Source organism: Anarrhichthys ocellatus, unplaced genomic scaffold (assembly GCF_004355925.1).
Source record: "Anarrhichthys ocellatus isolate YVR2014 unplaced genomic scaffold, GSC_Weel_1.0 scaffold18, whole genome shotgun sequence".
NCBI classification, from domain to species: Eukaryota; Metazoa; Chordata; class Actinopteri; order Perciformes; family Anarhichadidae; genus Anarrhichthys; species Anarrhichthys ocellatus.
Window position 1 is genome coordinate 2613984 of NW_022280048.1, and position 26699 is coordinate 2640682.

General features: G+C 42.7%; 3 protein-coding genes across 7 annotated transcripts in view; 1 reads left to right on the plus strand and 2 right to left on the minus strand.

Moving 5' to 3' along the window:
• Positions 1-6244, minus strand: itpkca (inositol-trisphosphate 3-kinase Ca). 2 transcript variants are annotated; one of them, XM_031856979.1, is made up of 7 exons: positions 6120-6244; positions 4256-4355; positions 3916-4129; positions 3490-3694; positions 3236-3337; positions 3089-3160; positions 1-2878 (listed from the first exon to the last, which is right to left on the minus strand). In XM_031856979.1, the coding sequence occupies exons 1-7, from the start codon at positions 6129-6131 to the stop codon at positions 2672-2674; spliced, it is 912 nt and encodes a 303-aa protein (XP_031712839.1). In that variant the 5' UTR covers positions 6132-6244; the 3' UTR covers positions 1-2671. The 2 variants fall into 2 exon arrangements, with proteins under 2 accessions (XP_031712839.1, XP_031712840.1); XM_031856980.1 differs by having other exon boundaries at positions 4256-4391; positions 6120-6235.
• Positions 5425-11428, plus strand: ccdc61 (coiled-coil domain containing 61). 3 transcript variants are annotated; one of them, XM_031856974.1, is made up of 13 exons: positions 5425-6285; positions 6743-6900; positions 6991-7073; positions 7775-7935; positions 8068-8220; positions 8314-8521; positions 8628-8728; positions 8846-9066; positions 9157-9235; positions 9321-9518; positions 9603-9636; positions 9782-9836; positions 9940-11428. In XM_031856974.1, exons 1-13 carry the CDS (start codon positions 6137-6139, stop codon positions 10032-10034), a joined length of 1695 nt encoding a protein of 564 aa, XP_031712834.1. In that variant the 5' UTR covers positions 5425-6136; the 3' UTR covers positions 10035-11428. The 3 variants fall into 3 exon arrangements, with proteins under 3 accessions (XP_031712834.1, XP_031712835.1, XP_031712836.1); XM_031856975.1 differs by having other exon boundaries at positions 8628-8710; XM_031856976.1 differs by having other exon boundaries at positions 5425-5667.
• Positions 11418-26699, minus strand: part of atrxl (ATRX chromatin remodeler, like) — a 20249-nt gene continuing 4967 nt past the window's right edge. The window contains exons 9-35 of one of the 2 annotated variants that reach the window (XM_031856973.1): positions 24867-26659; positions 24548-24611; positions 19805-19947; positions 19426-19605; positions 19255-19345; positions 18884-18974; positions 18570-18755; positions 18254-18398; positions 17926-18035; positions 17610-17753; positions 17334-17508; positions 17100-17237; positions 16329-16504; positions 16120-16237; positions 15527-15657; positions 15347-15423; positions 14889-14968; positions 14658-14814; positions 14455-14546; positions 14255-14360; positions 13953-14130; positions 13441-13632; positions 13211-13354; positions 13053-13100; positions 12869-12964; positions 11942-12070; positions 11418-11850 (exon numbers count right to left, since the gene is read on the minus strand). In XM_031856973.1, the coding sequence (XP_031712833.1) occupies positions 11761-11850; positions 11942-12070; positions 12869-12964; positions 13053-13100; positions 13211-13354; positions 13441-13632; positions 13953-14130; positions 14255-14360; positions 14455-14546; positions 14658-14814; positions 14889-14968; positions 15347-15423; positions 15527-15657; positions 16120-16237; positions 16329-16504; positions 17100-17237; positions 17334-17508; positions 17610-17753; positions 17926-18035; positions 18254-18398; positions 18570-18755; positions 18884-18974; positions 19255-19345; positions 19426-19605; positions 19805-19947; positions 24548-24611; positions 24867-26659 (5074 nt within the window). In that variant the 3' untranslated portion in view covers positions 11418-11760. Of the gene's footprint in view, positions 11851-11941; positions 12071-12868; positions 12965-13052; positions 13101-13210; positions 13355-13440; positions 13633-13952; positions 14131-14254; positions 14361-14454; positions 14547-14657; positions 14815-14888; positions 14972-15346; positions 15424-15526; positions 15658-16119; positions 16238-16328; positions 16505-17099; positions 17238-17333; positions 17509-17609; positions 17754-17925; positions 18036-18253; positions 18399-18569; positions 18756-18883; positions 18975-19254; positions 19346-19425; positions 19606-19804; positions 19948-24547; positions 24612-24866; positions 26660-26699 lie in introns of both variants that reach the window. The other variant, XM_031856972.1, reaches the window with a different exon arrangement.

The window sequence follows — 26699 nt, forward strand, 5'->3', positions numbered from 1 at the left end:
TGCCACACACTGACATCATCATCCCCTGCCCACCCCCTCTGTCTTTGAGCACACACTGATTGGCGCCGTCATCTCTTCATTTTGAAAACACTATTCCTCTTTTCTCCTCCTTCATCACGCCTCAATGTGACTTCACCGTAAAAGAGCTACAAGTGTCACAAGGTTTGCTTTTTGTAATTGCTCATTTAAATCACTCAGTTGTATCCAGCCTGGACCGGCTAGTTTCAAGTCCCGCTCTGAGCCTCGCTTCTCCAGCTACTGAAACTAATATTTGGCGGCGGCCTAAACATTAAACAAGTAACACGTGACCATGAAGCTCGCCAGATCAGCAGGATACATTTCAATGAAATATAAGAGCTGAGCTTACCCCTTCTATCTTCACCACAACTGAGATACCCTTGTGCAAGGCACTCAACTCCAAAGTGCTCCAGTGGGATTTGCTCGGTAGCCGGCAGGTCAGATTGCGGTTGTGTTGTGCAGCCTCCAGCCCCTCTCAGAGGGCTTTTTGTTGTTGCTGCAGACTGTGTGGGAGGATTTGTAGAGCATGACTCTGCTACTCTGTCTGCTCATCCCTTTAATCTCATCTGGGGCTGCAGGTAAGGGCAGGGGTTTCCTCTGCCGGCCGTCTGATGGCTGAACGACAGAAGCAGACAGGTGCGGAAGACAGAGAGCACATCTGCCTTCATCTCACCAGCCTGCCCTGCATCAGGTGTTGAACTTTAGAGTTTGATTAACATTCGGACCTGCTCAGGTTTACAGCACTGCGTATATCTGTCCCTTTTATTTGTATTTTAAGGGCTAAATGTTACATCAGTAACTGCCGATAGCTGCATGAATCCATTAATGCATTACTTTCTCAACAGCATTACTGTACTATTCATTTAAAAATAACCAAAAACCAAATAATACAATACAAAATTGCTTTGTAAAGAGGTTTTTAAAATGATGAGCGTCACGTGGTTTATGTAACACACACACACACATTCTACAATTCTGATGCTTTCAATGATCCAAAACAGTAAAAACATCAAATGCCATCAACCTTCATGCCTCAAAGGAGGACGAGAACAGCTGGTTTTCATGAGTCACCAAGACCAATGAGCACGACTGAGACAAAAAGATGCAAATTTCAAGAGTTCCTGTCAACGTGTCAGCCGCAGGAAGGATTAATAAGGAGCGTTCATTCAAATTTTAAAATCTCCATATGACTTGACAACAAAATGATCAGTAAATTAGGCAGAGTAGCAAAACACTTTAGTCACTGCTCTTTAAATATAAAATATAAAAGAGTAGAAATATTGTGTTAATATTGCTTTGAGCTAAAATCACAATGCTAACATTTGGATGTTTAACAGGTATACTGTTTACCATTTCCACCATCTGAGATTAGCACGCTGACATTTGCTAAGTGGCAGTAAACACAAAGTGCAGCTGAGGATGACGGGAATGTCATTTAGTATTGCACAAATTACAATTTTGACTTGTTGATTACGCCACTTTGTGGCAATCCGACAGTTGCCGAGACATTTCACTCAAACATCAACCTCGTTGTGGTGCTAGAGGAAAAGTTAAAAAAAAGTTACGAGGATTCATCTTCGGGGACCATGAACAAACGTTTGGGCCGATCCGTCCGTCAGTTTTGTAGATATTATTATCGGTCTGCACTGAAGTGGTGAACAAACGGCCAAGGCCAAGACTGAAAATAATATAACGTTTAATGGTAAACCATTAACTCCATAAATCACTATGTGCAAAAGCAACAGCTTTCCTGTTATTGGTCTTAACTATTAACAATATCTGTAGGACTTGATATCCACTCAAATGCCAAAGTTTTGTGTTTTCTTAATTGTGGAAATGGTAAAATTATTTCGCAATCTAATAGGTTAAATATCTAAAGGTTTAGTGTGTAGGATCCGGCGGCATCGAGCAGCGAGGTTGCAGATTGCAACCAACTGAACCTTCTCCTGTGTGCCAAGCGTGTAGGAGAACTGAGGTACCTTATCTAGAGCCAGTGTTTGGTTTGTCCGTTCTGGGCTACCGTAGAAACACGGCGGCCTGCTCCTTGAAGACGTATACGAAGATATAAACGTCTCATTCTAAGGTAACAAAAAAACACAATGATTCTTATTTTCATATTCCATTTCTGCCAATAGATCCCCCTAAAAAGCTACACACTGTAACTTTAAAGAAATGCAGGAAATAAGTCCACTGTCGTTTTAGCACTATTTTAATGACACAGAGTGACATTTAAACTGCAGATCTTCCCAAAGTAGAGGGGCCACCCATATCTTTGGCCTCTAATTGCTTGTGCCATGTTTTCCCTAAAATAATGAGCAGTGTAATCTCAAGACAGCTGAGTCGGCGTGTGCTGCTGAGGCTGCGGATCGGCAGCACAGGTGAGTCTAATTAGTGGTCAAACTTTACAGGCCTCAGGTTGAGATTCACATAAATCACCAATGATCGTTTGACCAATGTTGTAATTGTAATTTGCTGAAAGTATTTACTTCTGTAATCAATCACATCTTCCTTTTTCACACCCTCATTCTGTCCCGAGTTAATTCTCACAATTCTGATGACACGGCCATTTCAGAAGCCAGTGCATCTGCAGTCACTCACTTCAGAGTGGTGAAGGAAGGCTTAGGAGTGAATTTCCACACGTTGAGGGAGGAGTTCAGGTCAGGGGCAGCATGTTGGCCAGCATATCAATGAGGTTGTCCAGACCCCACATGTAGCCGTCTTCTCGATTGCCATCTACCCAGGGAGTGCGGTGGTCCAAGGTGAGGTGTGCCGGTAATGCCGCCGACTTTCCAAAGTCAATCATCCAAACTCCTGTTCTGCCTGTCCAGTCATGTAGAAACAGTAAGGAACTGCCCACAACCTGCAGGGGTACAGCTGTTAGGGAAAAGGTTCCACCACTGGACCAATGTGCTCTATCATCAGCATAAGCCTGCCGACACCAAACTACAAAACAATGGGCACCACAGAATTACAAACTAGCTCTTTTGGAACAAGCTAAATTGTTTTTTCCTTTCACATTTTTAAAATCCTGTTCAAGATATGAACAAAACAAAACCATCCCACATCTAACCTCATGTGTTCTGAAGAAGTCTGAGGCCTCCAAGACCTGCCGCAGTTGTTTCAACCGCCTCAGATATCCCCACTGACGGGAAAGACACAAAAGAGTTACAACAAATGTGTCAATGAGTGAATGAAAGTCATCGGAGGTCACACTCACCACGATGTGTGTGTTGGAATCAACGAAGTTGTCCAGTGCTTCCATCACTTGCTCTCTGCTTTTGGTCCTTTTGAAGTTTGTGTGACATTCTTCATTTGACTTCTGCAAAGGAAACTTACAAGTTACAGCATTATAATGTAAAGTGTGCAGCTATTAAACTATGATTATAGACATTTATTGCTGCAAAGATTGTCAACCTAGCAGCATTTATTCCCTATGTATCAAGTTAAGTCAACCATCTTTGATGAGCTTACCCTAAATCCTTCGATACGGAAACCCAGAGACGTTGTGGAGCTCAGCGTCTCCCTCCACTGCATGTACCTGGTTTTCAGCACTGCCTGCTGGGCTCGCTCCTGGTCCGTCGGGGCCTCTGGGTCCACAGCCACCATCTTGTCGTACATGTCTTTACGGGGCTGGGGCCGTTCTCTGGCCACCAGCAGCTCCCCTTCGAGGTATGTGCTGTAATGGACAGTGCCTCACTGTTATTGTTACTGGGAATTATTAATTGCATTAAAGAGCATTATAACTGTGGAACTAGAATTATATTGATATTCAGCATATATCACAAAAACGATTAGCCCTTATTGAGATTCACTGCTGCAGTATAAGTCTCCTCCTTTAAATTTGCCTGAAATAAAACTCCTCTGCTCTGCCACAAAAACATTGCCATCAAACCTTACCGGCTCCCCATCTTGCAGTCCATGATGGCAGGTCTGTTGAAATGGGTCAGCAGGTTATCTATCATGTTGTAATTCTGCTCGTCCCGCTGCACCACACCGTGGTAGGCTGGAACAAAGGGCCTCAGAACATCCTCCATCAGCCTCAGGTAGCACTGTTGCTCCCCCTCACAAAACCTCTTCAGCAGTGTGCCATAGTCCCCAATGTGAAAGCTCCCTGGAAAAGGAAAAGAGAAGACAAACCAAATTAATTTCTTTACTTACATGGTGGATAATTGTTTGTTACTAAAATTAGACCCGTTGAGGAGCAAAATGAAAGATAAGTTAGACCAGATAAGCAAACCTGCATGTCCGACCACTTGCAGCCACTGCTGAGGTTTCTTGGGAGTCATGGGTAGGAGAGATGAGGTCCCACAACTTTTGTGTTTCTTCCATGCGGAGCTCTGCTCGGAAAGACCAAAACACCTCAGTCAGTCCTTCTTTAGCACACACACACACACACACACACACACACACACACACTCTCCAGGTCACACTCCTCTGCTGCCTGTGTTTTTCTGCGTCTGTACTGACAAGCAGCAGACTTCAGACTCATTTACTCGACTTTTTTGCATTGTGGGTGATCAACGTGTCCATGGAAACAGCCCTGACCCGAGGGGTCGGCTCTGGTCTTGTGCAACAGGTTCATCAAACATTTACAGCAAGCACTTGTTTTCTGCTATTTAAACACGTAACTCGACAGTGGAAGGCTGAACACTCAGATGTTGACAATGTCAACACATGGAAGTTGATTCCATGTTTTGTCATTATGTTGAAAATGCGGCGCCGACGCAATTATTTCAACTGATTTGGCGATTAGAGGCAAATTTGTTCACTATTATAATTTTAAAGTTTAATAAAAACAGATACTAGCTTGACAAATAGGAGATTCTTGGTTCTGTATGTTCATTAGATCAATTAATTGCAACTTTTGTATGTATTTTACTTGATGCTTTTTAATACTTTTACTCCACCACATTCTGGAGGGAAATATTGTACTTTTTTTACTCCACTTTATTTATTTGACAACTTGAGCTACTATAGTTACTTTGTTTTTTTTAAACTTTGATTACATATATACACAACAGGTGATCACTTCATAAAATATGATGGACTGTTAGAGATGAAACTATCAAAACGTATAGAAAGCAGTTGAAGTTAATTAATGCAAGAGTTTGAATAAGTGAATAATATACACAGACTCCATTTTTCTGAATGAGTACTTTTGTTTGTGATATAAAGTATATTTTGCACTTTTCTGCATCAATATTACCACTGATGATACTTCTGTATTTTTATAAGAGTATATATATTGTTATATTGCTACAATATCTGATACTTCCTCCACCACTATTCATTTCCAGCACTACTGTATATTGTAGTCGCTCACTAGAGTAAAGGTCGTGTCTACTCGCTGCCTGTAGAGGGCAGCAACGCCCCTGATAGTCCTCGCGCATTAGAGCAGAAGAAGAGGCAGCGTTGGCAAAGCAAATTGCAGAAGAAGAATTTAACGGTTCCCGGTTGTTGAAGCGCTCCCGTCTCCACGGTGGCTTCCAACTTGTTTTGGACTAGCTGTACTGTACCACAAATCAAGCGGCTGTCTATTCCACGCACTTCACCCAACGCTAGCTAACGCACCTGCGATGCTTGTCCCACGAGAAGCTAACGTTATGTGTTGACATCTCACCTCATTACGGACCGTTACTGCGACCAAAGGTAACGTTCAGGTGTTTTTATATTTGCCGTTTATTCGCACACCGAGTAACACGGGATAGCTCGGTTAGCTAGCTGCGACTCAAGTTAACGAACTCGCGTGACCCAGCGCTAACTAACGACAATGGTCAAAGCTAGCTGACCGTAGCTAACGAGAGCGAAGATGTTTACTCTTGCTAGCTGATCTATTGACAGAAAACGCTGAGTAGAAGACGTAGCGTTAGTTAACTACACTTCAGAAGCCCATAATAACACATTTAATAGATCCGACCCTGAACTAGTCACGTTACCCCCTCGTGTGTATGTTTCGTGAGCATGAAACGTCACAGTGAACGATGAGGTTCACACAGATTTCATGTCAGTCGCTTTCACTCTCTGCACGAGAGAACGTGAAGTGAAGCGCGAGATCTAACGGCTCTGTAACGCAACAGAAGATACGCACGTTAACATCTTACCTCGTAAAACATGTCTTATGGCGTTCACTGAGTCCTCGACGTACGATGTGAACCAAACCATCCAGAACTTTTTCCCCAATAAAAATGATGACACCTTTTTGAAATGGACTCTGTTGGCTCGCTACCGCCCCTCGCGGTGTGTTTTGATTGAGACACGCTGTGTGAGGTGAGCCAGGTGAAACAGGAGAGTGAGACAGAATAATGAAGTGGATATGTTTAAAATAACTGAAATAAAAAACATCTACAGCTAAACTGAAGATAACTTACATCTATAATGTTCTGTATTAACTGTAGCCAACATCTTTAATGTTTTTTTCTATGAGGTTATTGTACTACTAAACAACAGAATGTCAAATTAATCTACATGAAGTACAAATATCACACTATAAAAAACGATTATGTCAGTAGAAAACAGGACATGCACATCTGATTTGATGATAATGTACAGTTGAATTCATTTAGATTGTTGAATAAGGTAATAAGGCTGTGATTTGTCCACATGTGTTACATTTGATATGATCTTAATGGGTCTGAGGCTCAGCTGGGAGGACAAACCTGTAAATACAGATGAGTTTATTCCAGTTGCTCCTAATCCATGATAATAATTTACCTCTTCTACACAGACCCGGCGTGATGGAGGAGGGCTCTGAGGTGACGGAGGATATTGTATTTCGAGGAGTGGAGTTTTCTGTGAAGGTAGAGGTGGACAAGGGTTTGCTGATAGTCGAAATCTCTGATGCAATGACAGCGGATCAATGGAGAGGGGACTTTGATCCAGCATGTAAGTAGCACACATTCATTATAAATTAAATGCCAAAACAGGTACAAGTAGTCTCTCTCACATTGTTCAATTATTCTTTTTTTTTTTCAGACATTGAGGACCTCACCCGCAAAACTGGCAACTTCAAGCAGTTCCCCATTTTCTGCAGCATGTTAGAATCGGCTGTTAGAAAGGTATATGTTTGAAGGTGCACTCGGATAGAACGAGGAGGGGAAAAAAATGCAGAGGTGGCACAAATACAACGTCAATAGAAAGATACGAACAGACACAAATTAGCCTGAGGCCGTGTGAGCTGAGGCGAGACTCATTCATTCGAGTTCAATGTTTCCACATGAGCGGAAACAATGTCCAGTTATCCCGAGCTGTGTCTTATTCCCTCTCTGCTTTTCATTAATGTTAAGAAACAGGGGGCCAAAAGGGGAGCGGGCCCCGAGGAAAATAACAGAAACTATTGGAAATTTGGGTACTTTTAGGAATCGGTCTAAAAGTAGACACACACACAGAGAGACATCAGTACTGTCTGCCAGGCGCATTGTGACTAAAACTAAAGTAACACAGACCACAAAAACACAATCAAATGTGTGCAAAGACAGTAAAAAGTTTTCTAACAGTTGTATCTAAATAAACCTTAATATCTCATTAGTTTCACGATTCCCAGAAGAGGAAAAATAGATATGTATTATTATTTTGTTTATTTTATTTAAATGAAAGTGTAAAAAACGTTCTATTGCTGTACATGTAAGGATCAGGCATAGCATGACAAAGTAAATATAAATCAGGACATTTCTAATCTTTCAAAAGGTTGTTTTATGGTAGTGGATGGCAGCTGGCTTTATTTCTAACGTTGGATCGTTAACTTGAGCTTTTTCTGCAGATGAGTGATTCGGTTACACTTGACCTCTTGACCTACGCTGACCTGGAGCTGCTACGTAACAGAAAAGCCGGAGTGGTTGGTCGTCCTCACGGCCATCAGCAGTCCTCTGTCCTCACTGCCAAAAGATACCTAATCCTCATATACACCGTGGAGTTTGACAGGTTTGTGTCTCTGTTGCAACTTACATGGTAACATATTAAAAACGAGTTTGCCGATGCCCTGTTTTGGCCAGACTTTGTTTCTCAGTATTTGGGTAATCACCCGTGATTTGCTGACTCTAGTGTACTTTGTAGGATACACTACCCCTTGCCGCTGCCCTATGTGGGTAAGCCCGACCCGGCCGCCCTGCAGAAGGAAGTCAGAGCTCTTAAGGCCGAGCTCAGCACCGTCTCCTCTCATGGAATCAACAAATCTGCAGAATTAGAAATACAACGGCTACGAGCAGAGTAGGTTGCATTTCATCTCATCAGCGTGACCAATACGAAGAAGGCACACGGGACTTTTTTCTTTTCTTTTTTACCGTCTCTTACTGTTTGCAGGCTGGCTCTGGTGAAAAAAGAAAAGGATGCGATGGCTAAGGTCCTGGAGCGGCTGCAGAGCAGCGGAAGTGGTCCCGCAGCTGGACGAGAGGACTGGCGGGTCAGAGACGTGGTGAGGACGCTGGAGGAGCAGCTCGTCAAGGAGAGGGCCAAAGGTCAACGCTCGGCGAGCAAGAGATGCCAGGAGCAGCGACTCCTAGTGGAGCAGGTGGACCTCTGATGCTCCTCAAAGTAGTCGACTGAAATAGATTTATGGGGTTTCCGTTGTTGCTCAGCTGGTTTTAACATCTCTTTTGATTCCCTTTCCTGGCTAGTTCGAGGACCTGAGAGCATCGGAGTGCGCTCTCCGCATTCGGGTCAAGAATCTCACCAGTGAACTGGCGTTCCTACGGAGAGGGTTAGACAATCTAATCATGTACTATGTCTTTACCTTCTCTCTCTTTATTCCATTCACTTACAATGTGGAGTAAATATGTGAACTCTGGATGTTATTTACCTACTCGGCGCTCTCGCTCTCTCTGTGCGTCTGCAGCAGAGTGACTCCGGTGTCCGGCCGCGTCAGTTCTCGGGCTGACGTGGAAATCTATCGCTCCGTCTCCCGCGAGAGGCGGTCGGGGTACGGGACGGTCAGGGCTCGCTCGGGGTCCAGAGAACAGACGGACGACAGAGGTCAGAGGTCAGAGGAAAGAGGCAGAAGAGCGGACTCCTCGGGACCTCGCGCTCACATACCCAGGCCGTCACCGTCTCCCACTGGTACTGGTACTGCTCATGATGTAGCAGTAGTTTGGCCCGTTGCCTTTATTAGAAGGTGAAATCTAAATATTCTCACCTGCTATCTAACAGGGTCCCGGGTACAACGCTTTGACCCAACTGCTTACATCCAGGACAGGCAGCGCAGGCTGAAAGATGCAGATCTCAAAAAGTTTGTCTCCGTTATTTTTTGCCATCTTTGACAGCGCCGATCTTTGGTGTTGCAACAACAGTGTGAACCCTGTTTTCTGTGTCAGACATAGGAAGGCACGGAGGGACATGCTGACGTCTCCCACAGTCCCTGAGAGGGGGCGTTCCCGGTCCAGAGAGGCCTATCCTCAGATGGCCCGGTCTGGCAGCAGAGGCAGGAGTCTATCGGTGGACCGGCGAGGGAGCAGGAACTCCTCCCAAAGCTCATTAGTGGATATGGAGGAAATGGCCCAAAATCTGTTCAGGTAATGAGTGCATCCGAACAGGTTTTTGTGAAGTCTCTGTTGCTTTAGCTGGTTATTTTAAAGTCTGTTTTTCTGTGATTACAGAGGAAGAAAACAGACTTACAATGGACCCAATGCGGTGAGTAAACTGGTGCTTCATTTAACTCTGGTACAGTTTGTTGCTGCCCTCTCATTCTCTTTCTATCGTGACATCCGTTCACGGATGGTTGTGGGCTTCTCAGGGGGTTTGCTGTCTTCTTAATGTGCATTTTATCTCTTTCTAGTCCAGAGGAGGCCTTTTGACCAGGAAGCCATTTTGCAGTACTCCAACACACAAAGGTAACTAATCCAAGTCGTGTACATTTTTGCTTCAATAAAATGATTTGAGTTGAAAACAAGCTGGCCGCCGCACAACATCATCATTTTTCGTCTCCGACCCCAGACAGCTCCTTAGATACAGGGGCCGAGCTGTCCGAGATCGATGCCAGGCTGTTGGCCCTTCAGGACTACATGAGGGACCTGGATACAGGACACTAACCGCTGCACAGCCAGCTGCTCGAGTCACTCGACAACTGCACAGCTAGAAGCTCAGGCCATCTTTTTGTTTTTATTTTTCACGGTGGCCAGATTGGAGGAGCACATTGAGCTTCATGTTGGAGACTAAAACTTCCAGGACTTCAGGGAACTACAGCCTTCACTGTGAAGGACTCCTTTTTTTTTTTTTCTGGACTGAAAATATTATTTTTTTAATATACTAAGTTTTTATTAATTAACTTAAGAGGACCGTGTGTGACTGGAGTGTTTTTCTTTATTTATTTATTTTTACACCAAACTAATGTAACTCGTTCACATGGACGGAAGAGTCGGCAGTAGCTCAGTCCGTTAATGTTTTTTCATCCTTTACTCGCTGGTTGATGTTTTCCATGTTGTGGAGGTTTTTCTCTCCCTGTGAGTGTCATCTCTTCTTTCCTAAACGCATTAAGTAAAGCAACTATTTTAAAGTGACATGTCAATGGGTGTGAATGTGATCAACATGTTGCCGTCTCTTCTGTCCCGTGCATGTTAAGAGTACCCTCCAGGTAGTGGACCTGACTGACTGCACGCATGTCATCGTGTCTAGATTTGGTGGTTAAATGTCATTCCAGCATTTTCTATCCATGTGTTGTAAAGTACATTGAAATGTTTTTCCACGGTTTGAACCAAAGTAGACCCAATTTCCCTTTGAGCTCATATCCCAAATTCAAGCATAAAGGATATTAATCTTGGAAAACGTTTGTGTAAGGAATACTTGTATTTATGTGTACACATAATTCATACCACTTTCATGGAGATCGTGCATGCAACTGTATGAACGCAACACGTTTTGTTAAGTGAAACTGCCACATTTTCTATGAATTGCTGTATGTGTATGTGCACAAAGACTGTTACTCCCATTTCTCTCCAGTCTAATGCCTTTTAAACCACCTAAAAATATAATTTATAACAAATGATCATGTTTCCTTACATGTTTCAACGCACTGCTGTCGGGTGAAGTGGAGCTTGAGGGGAACCTTGAAGGCTTTACACCACTGCAGCTGGCTCGCTGCATTAATTAACTAATAAAGTTACGGGCACGGAGCTTCCTCTCAGGGGCTGAACAGCTGCTCTGTTTCTACCAGCAGTCATTTATGTCATGAAGACGTGAATGTAGCACGCAAGCTGCACACAGTCACAACATTTAAGCTATATATGCACAAAATATGAATTTGGTTTTAGAGGAAGATATTCAAGAAAAATTGTTTTCCTTACAAAAAGTTTCAAATTCATTGTCCTGCACAATTCCAGCAGAACTCCTTCACAACCGGAAACCGATATAATCACTATTAACACTCCTGCTATATAAAACATAACTCTGTCATGGGCTGTTACTGGTTCACAAAAATAACACATTTTCTGTGATTTTGTTAATTTATTACATAATTGTAAGAACCGGTAACAAACACAAAGTTAAACGAATAGAAAAAACAGGTCATGGTAACATTAAGGCATATACAGTAAACCTACTGCATTTAAAGGGACTTAACACAAACGTTTTTGGTACGAAGCAGCTAATAATAAAAAGACAACTTATTCCTGTGCTAGTTAATTAAAGTGCTCAAAGTGTTACAAAACAAAACTATCATTGTCCCGGAACAATGCTATTGACATTACATGACTTAAAATCCTACGGCTTGTAAATGTGACTCTCTAACATCTGATAATGTGTTGCGGAGTGTTTTCTTCTTCAAGTCGGTCCGGGCTGGACCACGGTGCTCACGGCCGTCTCCATCGCTTTCCTTCGACTGTTCAGGATGGCGTGAATGCCGTGTGTGAGCTGTGTGGAGGGATTTGGTTGAAACATCAGAATGTCTATTTGTACATACATGTACACGCATTCACACACCCACGTGTAATAAATGACTTACCGTTTGTTGGTGTGCGAGAACCTCTCGATAAAAGGCCTGCTTACGTTCCTGCTCCTTCTCATCGCACGCTTTGCTCATCCGAGCTTTGGCCAAAGCCGCGGCCTCCGGCAGCTGAGGATTCTGTTGCCGCTGCAACATAAATAAAGTGGTTAGATAGGATCAGATGTACATTAGTATCCCTCAGGGGACATTTTATGTTGGGCAACAATGCTACACACAGCGTCACATCAACTTAAAACAATATGTAGCCAAAGAAGAATTAAAAAGCTGGAACTAGGAAATATATTTCTTCTTAAAAAAAAGATGAATGAATGATTTAAATAGTTGCAACTATTTTCTGTCTACTGACTAGTAAGTCGATTAACCGTGGGAGGTGTTGGAATATATTGTGTGAACACTAAACACAGCGGTTCAAAGAAAGGCTGGTAATCTGCTCGGGAACATTAAAAGTGAACCTCGGACTCTCCCCTTTGGATCATTTGTAGTTTCAACAGCAGCTCAAGTACCACTGAGATGTAAACTGATTCTTCCCGTCAAACCCCAGACGCAATTCACATTTGGGCCATGGGGGCCAGACGTGTATTGTCCTTTGTCACCATTTGCCACAGACAGACGTGTAAAACCACCTCCAATTCAGACTGAAGGCAGAGCCGATCCTGGCATTGCTCCGACTAGACTGCTGTATTTATGAGCATGAAATGCTCATCCATAATCATACATGTTGTCTCTGAAACTAAGGAAAGAATCTTTCTTCAAATTGCAAGTTTGAAGATTCTTTAATAAAAAGATTTCTTCCACACCTGAGTGCAGAATCAATAAATATACTCCGGCAGCCTACACCAAGCAATACATCAATAAATCAATAAATCCACTCCTATTTTAAATCTTCCATTCATCTCGTTACCATGAAGCCTGAATGTCACTCACCACTTTTAACATGTAGTCCTCGATGGTGTAAGAAACCATCTGCTGCACTGACAGATAGGCCACTGATACATCTGCTCTGCTCTTTCTCAGCAAGTCCTGCAAAACATTTTCACGTAAACCCATTGTATAAAACCACAAACATCACCAGCAGCAGTTTATATATGCAAATTACATATATGTATACCACGAGCTCGTCATTGGTCTTCGTATCCCAGGGGTTCTGGTTGGAAGACTGAAACACACACACGTGTACATACAGTCAGCACACAGAGGTGTAATGTAAAACACTTTAAAGTCTAGACTAGACTAGACGCAGCCCTGCTCATTAGAACAGTTCTTTACCATGGCCTCGTACTCGGCCCAGGCGTCTTTGCGTTCTGCCTCGCTGAGCTCCTCATCTTGTTTATGGTCCAACAGAGATTCATGCTCGTGGAAAGACACTATGTGGTCTTTACACGTTTGTAATAGCTGCACCAGGATCTTATCCTGAGAAAACAGACATACAAAAAGTCATTCCAGACAGCTGCGAAAATGTTTACATGGGCCTCAAACAACCTGAAAATAAAAGTCACCTTTGGCAGAACAGAGGTGGTTCTTTTTCTTTTCTTAGAGTTGGGGTCGTCCAGCAGGTCCGGCTCAAATGTGTAAAGTTCGGTCAGTTCAAAAAAGGTGAAGTGCCTCTCAATCTGCTGCTGATCCACCACTCGGTAGGACAGAGACTGCTTGGTCACCTGGCGATCATAGATCTTCTCCTCCATGGTGCCCTGGAGAGGAAAATGAGCGCAGTAATGAACTGAAAGCTTTATGGGTCCAGAAACAAGTACAATCCAATTAGATTCTTTTTACTGCCCTCAAAAGAACTATCCAGTGTTTCTAAATAAAAACAGCAAAGATTGAGGGAAAGACAGAACAAAACTAACATTCATTTATGGAGCAGAACTGAAAGTGTCAAGAAGCTTTGCATTTTGTCAACTGGTAATTTATAGCTGTATTCATGGAAAAGCATGTTAAAACTTAAATAGATAAAACAACTATTCCGCACTACAAACTGTAAATGGGCTGCTATAGATGGCGGGGAGCTCACCTGAGCCAAGAAGCGGTAGACGAACACGTGCTTGAGCTGACCGAAGCGGTACACTCTGTAGATGCTCTGTATGTCATACGAGGGATTCCACGAGGCATCGAAGATGATGACCCTGTTGGCCGCAACGAGGTTGATGCCGAGTGAGCCGGCTTTCGTTGAGATGAGAAATAATCGGCCGCTAAAAACAGAGAACAATCAATCAGAAGACAAACTTTGTCTGGACAATTTGAAATGTTCTGTCCGGATCTTATTTCAGTCTAATCAACATAGAAAGATTGAAACAAAAGTCAGATGATCTGTACCGAAAATTGGAGTCATTGTTGAACTCATCGGCCGATTTCTTCCTCGACACAGCGTTGTTGGAGCCGTCGAGTCGATAGTAATCAACGTCTTTAATCCAGCTGCCCGCTGTCAGAATGAAGCACAACAATCAGAAGTGAAGCACCATCAAGGAGGATGTTCCCTTTATGAATTAATATCTTATTTGCCATAAACAGAATACCTTTGAATGACGATGGGTTTCGGGCATTGTGAGAAGCCTTGAGGAAATCCTCAATCAGGTCTAACGAGATCAAAGACTGACTAAACACAAGCCTAGAAATGCAAAAGCACATTGATTTGGTGAGATGTGAGGACGAGCCAGTGTTTATCAGACCGCTTAAAGTCTTTGTTTGGATTTGCCTTTAGATTAGAAGAGCAACATACACTTTATCGCCCACTTCTTCAGCCTTTCTGAGGATCTCAAACAAGAGCACCATCTTCCCCGAGTGCTCCATGATTTTGGCGTCTTCTTCAGAGAGCAGATTCTTGAACCAGACCTCATCCAGACTCTGAGACCTCAAGCTCATGGTTGCTTTCTCTCCTTCACAGAAACAAATATTTTAGTGTGCGAACCTTCAGGGTGGGACTATTAGTGAGAAATGGGAGTTTTAATACCGTCCACTGCTGCGGCGCCTGTGGACACTGCACTGCCGTCATTGTTATTCCCTTCTTTTGCTTGGTTCTCTCTCAGTCCACTACTTCGGGCAAAGAAAGGGAATCAAGAGTTCATAAATATAATATATCTCATAAAATAAGGTTGAGAACTTTAAGCAGTTTAATTGAACCAGAGTGGATTCAGAAAGTACTTCTGATTTTCTTTCAGTTTGTTGTTCCAGACTTGACGTATTGTTTGGCACCAATCTACACAACATGTTATTTTAAAAGGTTTTGCGTATTTATAATTACAGGAAGACATAATTCAACTGAATGAACACGGCTTTCAAAGGCACATAAAAGATCACACAGTCGAGCTATTTTCATAAACCACTAGATGTGCAGAAGATTTAATGAGAAACAAATGAGGTGATGATGATTTGTGAAAGTCTAGATTATCACATCGTAATAAGTCTCACCTCTCAGCCGCAGCGGTTTCTTCATTTCTCTGCAGAGCTGTCGCTTTCGTTTTGTTCTTCTTATCGCAATTGTTCTCCTATAAAAATCCAGTTAAGTGTTGATTCAAATATGAAACGCTTAAGATCGACTGATAATAAATCAACGAGCGTTCCATCGCGTGGTGATTGTTGTTGCTGTACCTTGTTTACTTTGCTGATGTGGCTGAGCTGAAGGCACCAGGGATGAGTCCAAATTCGGCCGAGCACCTGAAAGTCCTTGAACAGGTTTGCTCCGGTTCTCACCTTAGGTGCGTTAATCACGGAGCTCATACCTGGAGAAACACAAACATGTATATATACTTCAGATGGTCCAACATCGGTGAAACAGCATTTTTTTAGGGAACAACAGCAATGCTGACGTTAACTTCCTTTTTGTCATCAGTTGATGATCATCATATCTCAGCCTTTGATATTTCAGTGAGTTGAGTGTAACTGAGTTGGATGAGTTATGAGTAAACTTTCACTCTTCTGCCAGACTTGGGTTCTACCGCTATATTCATTTTAAAGTTAAAGATCCATGTTGAGAGCCATGTGGAGGCGATACATTGAGCCCCTTAAAGGCTAAACTAGAGCTATGGAAAGATGAATCAATACTATATCTTCACAACTCTCTTTAAATGTATAGATACTTTAGTGAAACGATTGGCACGTCATAGGACAGAAAAAACAAAAAAACGTATACTTAAAATGAGTATATCTGCATTCCTTAGAGTGAAAAAAGTGAAGACTCTTACCGGTGAAGTGGTCGAGGTAGTAGCGGTACAACTTGTACTGATGCGGGGAGATCCTCACTGCCAGCACATACTCGTGTTTGGGAGGCAGGAACTGAGTCAACTCAGAGTAATCTCTCCTCTAGGAAACAAAGATGGACACAGTGTTGAGAGAGCTGAAATATAAAAGCTAACTGTATGTGTACATATTCAGTGTGCAGTATTGTTTTTACCTGCACACATCCAACCAGCATAGCATGAAGCACATGTGCTCGGTTCTTCATGATTCGGACGTCTCTTGACGTGGAGTCGGCACACTGGCCATTCTGTATGGGGTTGATGAAGCGGTTTCGGAATTCGCCCAGCGAGCCGAGCAGGTTCCTCTTGATGAAATTGACCATGCAGTGGTCTGTGGGAGCAAAATAAGATGCATCAATATTAGGGGTGGGACTCTCTTGATAGCTCATGATTCGATTTAGATTCTCGGGGTCACAGTTCAACAATAAATGCTTGATTCAGTGCATAGGGAAGCTAATTTCATGATCTACTCAAGTCCGCTGTGTGGAAAATGATGGCATGAAAGCAGATTAAAGTGAGTATAAGATTATGAAGTTAAAGAAGTCATATCAACTGATTGCAATATTCTAAACACACAAATAAACAAAATGTAACATTTATTGTTAAGCTAGCACGCATAAACACATTATTAATAGTATTTAATATAGTAAGTATTATTTATATATATTTAATGTAGTATTTTTCAATTCTCAGTGTCTTCGGGAATAACAAGTTCAAGTTATACAAAATAATAAAAATGCTGTTACATAAATAAAATTGGTAGGCCTAGGTTAGCTGCCTTTTCATTTCACCAGAAACTTTTAAAAATGGCAATTTAAATAATATATATATATATATATATATATTCAGATGCATATATTCTACATCCTTTCAAACAAAGTGTGATCTCATGGTATACTGAATATGACGTAGTGCTGCAGACTTACACTCATTCAGGTTGTTTTGTAGTGGTGTGCCAGTTAGCACCACTCTCCGCTTGGTCTTGATGGCATTCATAGCTTTGGAGATATTGGTTCGCTCGTTGCGCAGGATGTGTCCCTCGTCACAAATCACAAAGTCTGGACCTGAAGGAAAAAACCCAGGAGAGAAAACGGATTTAAACAGTTTCAATGACACACAAAACCTTCTAATGATATCATGCCATGACACCGTTACTGTACCTGGATTCACCAGTATGCTCTTTAACTCTTTCTTGGCCTCCTCATCCCCGACTTTCTGGCCGAGTGACAGGTTGCGGTACATCTCATACCCCATTATCATAACACCTCCCTCTCTGCGCCACCTCCGCAGAGCCCTGATCCGGCCTGGAAGCTTTAATGTGGCCAGTTCTGTGACCTGAAACATATTTGCTGCGTCTGAACATTAACCACCAAGTGGAAGGCATAAAGCATCTGAGGCAGAAAAATCAAGTATTGCCCATTTGTGATTTTGCATACTTTTACTTGATCCTGTCGCATGTCGCTTTGCCACTTCTTGAACTCGCTGATCCAGTTGAGGATGGTGTTGAGCGGACATACGACCAGCGCCGTTCTGAATTTCAGGTTCTTCGACAGCAGCACCGTGTGGAGGAAAGTTACCACCTATAACGTAACACAGACATGAATATGAAGCGTAGTCATTAAAGCATAGTTTAAGATAGGTGATGAACAAGCACTAAAATAATGAATTTCAGGGTGCTGAAATGTTTGCTGTATTCATTTTTTCTGCATCAATGAAAGCAAATGAGAATATTGAGAGTGGATATGTGTTCACCTGCAGAGTCTTTCCCAGGCCCATGCAGTGTGCCAATATACAGCCTGTTCCAGGAGAAGAGTTGGCCTTCTTCACAGACTCACAACAACTGTCCCAAATAAACTGGACCCCTGCGTTAGAGCGCAAAGAGAACATGGCCAGTTACGTTTCATCTGAACACAAAACTTGGACTTAACCCTGAAAATATGCAGCAGTACTAATCAGCATTAATGGCTGAATGTCACACCCATTACAGACGAACCAGTGTGCCAAAATGTTGCCATTGAAATCCAGCAGACCAGCTGTGTTTTTTGGCGATTGATCAGTGTGATTGAAAAGACAAACTAACCGTCCACCTGGTGAGGCTTCAGTCTCATCACCAGGTTCCTGTGCACCTGAACAAGAGGGTTTTTGGTCTGCTCATCCTGATCCAGGATCAGCTTGGTGGTGATGGGGCCCTCCACTTGAGACGGATCATCCGTTATATCAATAATCTGGAAAACAAATGTGGGCATTTTGTCTGTTTGGTCCTCCCCTTAGAAAACCCCAATCGTGGTCATTTATCAACAGGGATAACGGATCTAATGCTGCAGCAATGCTTTAAATGACTGTAACTAACACAGTGAGGTTCAATGGTCTGTTGGACCTGCTGTGTGTTGCACTACCTCTCTCCTGTCGTCCATCTGTTGATCCCTGCTTGCCAGACGTTTGCATCGCTCCTGCTCCTCTCTGAGGGCTTCCTGGGTCTCAGCACGGAGATTATCGTCGTCAATGATTCTGCGGATCTTTTTGCGTCCTTTGGGGGTGCCTTTGCCGTCGCTGTTCTCCCCGTCTGCATCCTCTTCGTCACTCTGCTCAAATGCAGTTAAGAACCACCAAGCGATATGACCGTTAGACATCAGAGTATCAGCATCAGAGGTGAACAGCTACAGATAAAATAATATAAATACGAATAAGCCATTTGGTTATGACATCAGACCTTTTCACTGTTGGAGTCAGACAACCAGATGCAGGGCACCGGTTTCTTTCGCTTGAATCTACGGTGGGCCCCCTTCACTTTACCGGATACACTGGAAATAAAAAGAAGAGAGAATAAGAAACTAAAATGAACTAAGTACATATCACACATAGGTACCTGTGTGTGTGGGCCACTGCGGCGGAAAATACATTTGTTTTTTTCAGACGGCAATATGAAGTTAAATGTGGTCCAAAGGAGGTCCGTCGGTCTAACATCAGCAGACTTTAGACAGATATTGCTGCATTAAGACATTACTGAGTCAGTCTGCTGACTGTCACCCTACTTTACTTGAGCTATTGTTACCGTTTTTTGATTTAATCGATGGCATGTACCTTTTGGGTCCCTTTCCACCGGCCTCATCCTCTGACTGACTCAGCTCCTCGCTCATCCCGAGATCATCCTCCCCATCACTTTCACTATCAGCTTGACAGATATCGAAGTCAGACATTAATGCAAAGTAGGTTAAAGACAGTTTGGGTTTCTATGGTTAGAAGCGTCCTTACAGCTCAGGTGTTTGCTGCCGGCTCTTTGCTTGCCCTCCGGCTTTGCTACTGCGCTCTCGGCCACAGCCTCGTCACTCGGTGCTCCCTCATCTAAGGTGAGTTTGAGGCGGAGGAGGTGGTGGTGCCTGGAGTTGGGCCCATTAGACGCGGTGTTGGACGAGTCTGAAGTCAATTCCTCCCCTGCAGCAGAGATTGTATCATTTTACATTTTCACAACTAGCCACAACTTTGGTTAAAAAATGCAAATGTTAAAATCTACAATAGATCAATAGGATTAAAAAAGGAAAACGAATACCTGTGCTTATTTAAAAAAAATAAAATGCACAAGTGAAAAGCTAGATATGTGCTACTTAAAAAAAAAAAAAAAAAAGATACTTACAATTTACATCCGTTTCATTATCTTCATTTCCTTGTTTTTTCTTCTCATCCTCCGACTCCTCCTGCGTCTCCTCATCCGAAGAGATATCATCGCCCGACGAGTAGTTGGCTTTGATTTGGGCCAAGAGCATTTTCTTAGCGATTCTTTCAAAAGTGGAAAAGAAGGAAAAGGTACCTGAAGTTCATTTCATGATCAGAAACATCGTCTGCAGCTGGATATTGTTACACTCGAAGGCAAAATCACAATCAAATGTTATTAGATTTTGGACTTAAAATAAGCGTTTTCTTTTTTTAGTGTTGGTTATGAGTCAATAGTCCTTCAGCTGATTAATAAATCATAACTCCAATCAGATATCTTCAGTAATCCACATCTGTCAATAATAGTCTTGGACTGATGTGCCAAATTACAGCTCTGTTAGTCAAGTCACAGACCAATTAAAGTGAACTGGCACAACACTGGAAGACATACATGTAAAATAATGCCAGCGGGAAAAATGATACGGAGACGTATTTAAGAGTAAGAATTTATTACAACAAGTATTCTTCACAGAAAAAAAAAAACAGAGAGACATACGTTTTTATTCTCCTTTTGGGGCAAGGGGAGGGAGAGTTTTATTTCCTACAATGTTTTCCGCTTGCTCGAGTCTGTAACAGACACTACTCCATTTTTTTTTTCCATGTGAAAAATAAAAGTTGCATTCATCTCTTGTTCATCCAGTCGTGACTCAGTTAAAAGAGCGTCAGGTCTTTCTGAACACAAACCGAGAGCTGACTGGAAGGCAACCGGCTCCTCTGGTGCTACCAGCCAATTATTGTTGTAATAAAGACAAGAGAAAAACATGTGAGACACAAACACTCAATTACTAACAACGTTTATAGATAAATATTTACTCAGAAAGAAACTAATTACAACGGCTCTTAATTAACCCTTTTTTACTCCGGTGGAGAATAAAGGTTTAAAAAATGAGGCAAATAATGCACATAACCTGATACAGTTCATGTTTCCTAAATTGAAAAAGCTCATGGTTTCAATACCATATTGTGTTTTAGTACATTCAATGAGTTACCCTCTTCTACATCTACCTGCGTTCAACACGCATTTCACAACACGGAGCGGACTTGTAATTACACGCGATACAGCCGAGAGTCAAACAGCTTCCATGCGTCTGGCTCGAGTTCCTCTACTCTCTGGTCAACCTGCATTACACGCACAGGTCTGATCTCAAAGTGTGGTTGTCAATGCAGGTCACTGGGGAGAGGACAAACTGCCATTTTCACAGATGTTTAATCCAATGTCTTTGTGAGAGTTTACAGTCAAAGACGTGTATATATTGCCAGACGACAGCAGCAGTAACGGGCCAGAGCCCCGGATCTCATTTAGACATGCCTCAACTGGGAAATAGGACGAAACAGAAAAACACTGTAGAGAATGAACATACAGCCACACATGATTTTTGGCATCATCGGCCATTGGTAATCGCATGCTGTGTGGATTTCAATGGAATAACACAGTTTTAGCCCACTAGCTATGAACAAGGTAAACTTTACATTTCTGCTGACCATTTTTTTTTCTCCTAACGATAAAGTTGTGCTTTCACTTCAGCTGAAAACAGACTTCTGAAGAAAAAAAGAAAAAGAAAACGGGCCAATAGGAGGCTACGATATCCCAGATTTAAGTGATCTTTGCCTAACAGCACTGCATTCACTGCTGTGCTGTCAGAAAATCCAACCTGGAAAAAACATGAGAAACAAACATGGATGTCATTAAAAAGGCACAATGTCAATTTGGTCGCTCTTTGCATAATAGTTGTTTCACAACCCACTCTCAATCCTCAGATATACAACGGTCCCATTTCAAAGCACTGACCCCGAAGGTTTTGGGTTGTTTTTTGTTTTTTTTTAAACACAAATTGTTTTTATCTGCATTGCTGGAGAAAAACGCAACAGCTGGTCAGCGAGTTTGAATACGATAAAAATGTCACTCTTTAGTTTTAAAAGCTACAGTATGCTTTAGAAAAATGGTCAGCAGTAATGTATATTCTGTGTATAGAAAGTGGGGTAAAACATACAAAAACACTGGTGCGGGTTTTGATGATCGGTTTCAATAAATACCACTAAACGAGAGGAAAGATGAGCAGCCCCAATATTTAGAATGGGATTTATACTAACTGGTCATTAAATATAATATCTGGAATCAGGGTCTCCTGTTAGGAACTTTTACTGGAGACCCTCGACAGACAATGAAGCTAGTGATACACAGAATGTGTCCGATGTATGCTCTGAGATATTCCAGTGGTAAGACTGAGCACTTAAAGCTTCCGATGAGTGTCATCACGAGGACTGTAAAGTATTTTGATTAACAAAGACAGTGCCTTACTTACTGGGCACATATCACATATCACAACTGAGGCGTTCCCAGGCCAGCCAAACAACACATGAATGGCAAAAAAAAGTTTTTGCATGTGACAATAGATCTTTTTATGACCGCATCTTTTGTAACGGTATGCATGTGGAAGGGTCTCTCTTGGACGGAGTACGTCACATGACCTATTTTGACGCCAGAACCTCCACACAAACCCTGTGCTGTTGTTAATGGCCTTGAGCAGCAATAACAAAATTTCATCCAGAAATCTGAAATATCTCAAATCCTCCGCAGATAAAACAGAGACTGTGTGCACGGCTCGACAGACACTACTTCAGGTAAAGCAGCGGGAAAATACTTGTTTGTAACTTGAGAGACACAACTCTTGAAGAGAATCTCTGTGAAAGCAGCAATGTCAGAGAAATAAAACCGTCTCTGACATCTACGAGTAGAAAACACTGAAAGATCTCCAGCCCTCTTATCACCACTATAGCATATTTCACATGTGCAAAAGTGCATGTTCCCAAACTCCAGCAGCACTTTCTGCATCTCAAATATTCTAACAGTAATAGATACAGATGTTAGCTAAGGTCAGTGCTGCATAAGTATGTAAAGGCAGTAGTAGCAGCAATGTGACACCAATAAATACCACTAAAGGCTGAACAGCAACTCCACACATCACCGCCCAAATATTTAGAATGGGACGGATGTGATCTGGTCATTGAGATAGTTTGGGGAAACAGTACCTCGTTCTCATGTTAAAGGCTTTTAGTTGAGACATTTGACTGTCAGTGAAGCCAGTGATACACCGGATGTGTCTATTTAATGGTACAAATGAGCACTCCAGACCTCCAGAGTGTCATTCTGCCATAAAGCCTGCTGTGAACTACATTAGGGGGGATTGTGGGAGTGCCAGCAGCCCAGAAGGACTCGTATTTGTAGTTTCTGGAACCGCAGAAAAAAAACTATTTCTCGACTCCAGAGCTGGTAGCTTGCATATGAAATAGTTATAAAAGAAGAGACTGCATACCGGGAGTATTCATCATGGTGACCATGTGTAAATACCAGAGGAAGGTCTATCGAAATGCACTTCAAATCGTTTCAACTGCAGCTGGTTGACGTTGGCGTCTCCCCATGATTTGTATATTAGAAAACTTGATATCAGTGGAGAGAAAATATAACAAATGTTGACGGTGTTTGGGTGAGGCTTTGGGTGTTTATTACCAGAAACATTTTCTGTGCTTACAAATGTTCCAATTCTGTGTGGCTGTCGGACAGTGAAGCCCGATTAAGTTCATTACCTTCATTATCGTCTTTTTCAAAACAAAAGTAATAAATCACACTCTGACATAATGTATCAGCACTGGCATCAAATGCAAACCAAAGTCATGAAACGGTAGCCGAAAGTAAATGTGTGGTTAAATAATTACTCAATATATTCTGTGTCCAAAATTAAAAAGGAAGGAAATGTGTGTAAAAGAACAGAAAAGCTGAATAACATAAAGCTAAGTTGCATTTACAGAGCCAGGTACATTGTATCAGATATGTTAACAAACAATACTTTTGCCATCTTATTATAATTAAAGCATAACAATCAAAAATATGGGTTTCAAGGTGAAGCATAAAAGTTGTTTACATGCTTAAAAGTTTTGGTTGATTGAAAAATAATACTTGTAATTTTATACTTAACGTAAATGTGGGCAGAGAATCTGACAGGCATGTTTCAATCTTTGTACTTCACCTGTAAATAGCAGTTAAGTCAACAGTGCTGCTGACTGGAGGACAACAGTTCTTTGTGCATTGTATAAGAAGTCATAAGAGGAAGTTCAAAACGTTTTACATTTGTTCAAATACTCTCATTGAAAACAGGCGGAGCCGTAACGCTAAATAAGTTCATTTGTTCAAAAGTATTTCTCGGACCTCTTCACGGGTTTCCCTTTTGTTTCAGATTATCATGTCAGGTATAAGATATAATATTAATAATAAAATCTCTATCATTTACATGTATACTGGATTGCACAGTAAATAAAACATAGACAAGCATTCTATGTGTGTTCTGTATTAAGAAAAATGAAAAGCAATACCATTTAGGTTCAAAAGAACAGCACACAGACAAGCAGAGTGTGCTGCCTCTCATTCAGAAGCCTCATCCAGGCTCAGTGTGTCATAGTGTGGGCCATCTGATTAACAGAGTACCTCTACCATGTGTATTTGATTGCTGGGCCTCTGCTGCAGCTACGCTTTGGTCTTGATTGACTAGACCGCAAATGAGTCAGAATCACACGAGTGCTGCTCGATTTTTGGGGTTTGGGGTTCAAAGTTGCCTTTTTTTTACATACAGGGTGTTTTACTAACTCTACATCCGGGCTTTTTGAACCATACCTATTTTCTGGATCATCATCATCATCTTCTGCTGCCCACGAGGGCCCAGACTGCTCCTCATCTCCTGCAAAAAACAAAGACACGAGGAAAATTAATTACTCTGTTGTTTGAGCAGAGTGATTACATCTACGATCAAAGAACGGGTGAACGGATAAGAGTGTGTGTGTGTGTGTGTGTGTGTATTATTAAAGATTCTGATACAATCACATTTCTGCTTATAGCTTTTAGCTTTCCACCAGGAAACCTACAGCAATCTACTAATATTCATTGACAAGATATACTGTAGATCTAGATATACAATAATAAATATAAGACTCACCCGATGATTGGTGGAATGCTGTTGCCCCCATTAAGGCCACATCTTCAGTGATTGGCTTCATCTTCTGATCACTTCCTTCACTCCCAGAGTCGTCGTCTTCGTCGTCGTCGTCAGCATCACCGTCGTCGCTTGAGGAGGATGGCGACTCCATTTCTTTCCCGTCAGATTTAGCCTTAGACTTCCCAGCCTGCATCCTTCCCTGCGCTCTAGCCCCGCCTTCTTCTTCTCGCTTGACGAGGTGAGACTTCCCGATTGGCCTCAGCGTATTCAAGTGTTGTACTTTCTTCTGTGAATCTTGATCATCACTCGAGGAATCCGTCCCACTCCCCCTTCGTGACTTGACCCGTCTGTTACTCGAGTCAGACTCGGGGGAGCGCTCCAACATTTTGCGCTTGCGCCGCATCTTCTCCGGTGACATCGGGGTGTTCTTAGTGAGCCAAAAGAGACATTTCTTGGTCACCTTCGTTGACGCTTCTCCGCCATTCTCGTCACTCTGGGGTTCATCGGAGCTTTGCGTTACAGCTGCTCGCTCGAGCAGAGCGGCAGGGACTTCATCCGAGTCAGAGTCGTCTCTTGCTCTGTTCACACTTTGTTCTTCGGTGTTTTTGGCTGGTGCTGAGCTGGAGGTTTCCTCGGGGTCGGAGTCACTGTCGCTGTCTACTGTCGAGCGAGACTTCTTGGCCTTGACGTCACTCGGTCGGCGCAACGGTGTCGTCTTCACGCGAGGAGAGCGTCTGTTGCCCTGTTCCTCTTCCGGGTGTAGGGACGCATTAGAGTTGTCAGTACTCATCTTGCTGTCAGCTTTGGCACCTACAACACCCGTCTCTTCAGCATCCGAGACTTCCTTTCCCTCCGACTTCTTATCGTTCGTGTGGACGTCCTTCTCTGGGGCATCAGAGGATGGCCCCTGCTCGATTGGTACAGGTGTAAGTTTCACTACTAGTTTCTTCGTCATGTTGACCCCGCTCTCAGAAGGCTTCAGGCCAATCTTTTGTGCCCTCTGTCTCGCTACATGTGGATCTGAATCCATGGTTTTCCCAGGGCCGGCGTGTGCAGTTCTCCCATCCGGGAAGCCTTTGGAGTCCGAATCATAACCCTCCAGATGTTCCGCTGCTAACTTCTGCAAGTCACTCAAGCACTTTTTGTGAGGCTCTGTGTCTGCATCGGTTACAGGCTGTGCATCAAAGTCATCGTTGAAGAACTTTTCCCAACAGCTCAAGACATCCAAGTCACTGAATTCTTCCTTCAGGCTATCCTCGAGTGCCGCGAGGGATTTTCGCAAGCCTTTCACTACCGACAAGAAAGAGTTGAGGTACAGATTGCGAACAGCGGGGGCTTGTTTGTTTGTTGTCACAGTATGAATGAAGTTGACAAAGGTCCGGTTTAAGATGTTCGTCGAGTCCACTAAATGTTTGGCCTTTTTGGTGACGTCCTTGGAAACGTGCAGCGTGTTATAGTTGAACACCACGTTACCGTCCATTCCGGTGTGATCCCATTTATCCAACGGAAGGTTTTGTGGCAGGTGTGGCAACATGGCGTAAAGTTCAGACTTCTCCGGCTCCACGCGGTTCTTCCTGCGCTGCTGATACCACAGGTGCTCCATGTTCTCCAGCACGTTGTCACAGGCCACCACCAGGTCAAACAGGGTCTCCGGGCTACACACATAACAGTACCATTTGCTCTCCAAGATGCCAGACAGCTCCTTCCGTCCCAAATTTCGCAGAATGCACTTCTTGCAGAAGGCATTGCTGCAGAAGTCACAACAGATCAAGTTGCCTCCTTCGGCACACCATCTGCATGAGAGAAAAAGAAAGACAATAAAAACACAAGTAA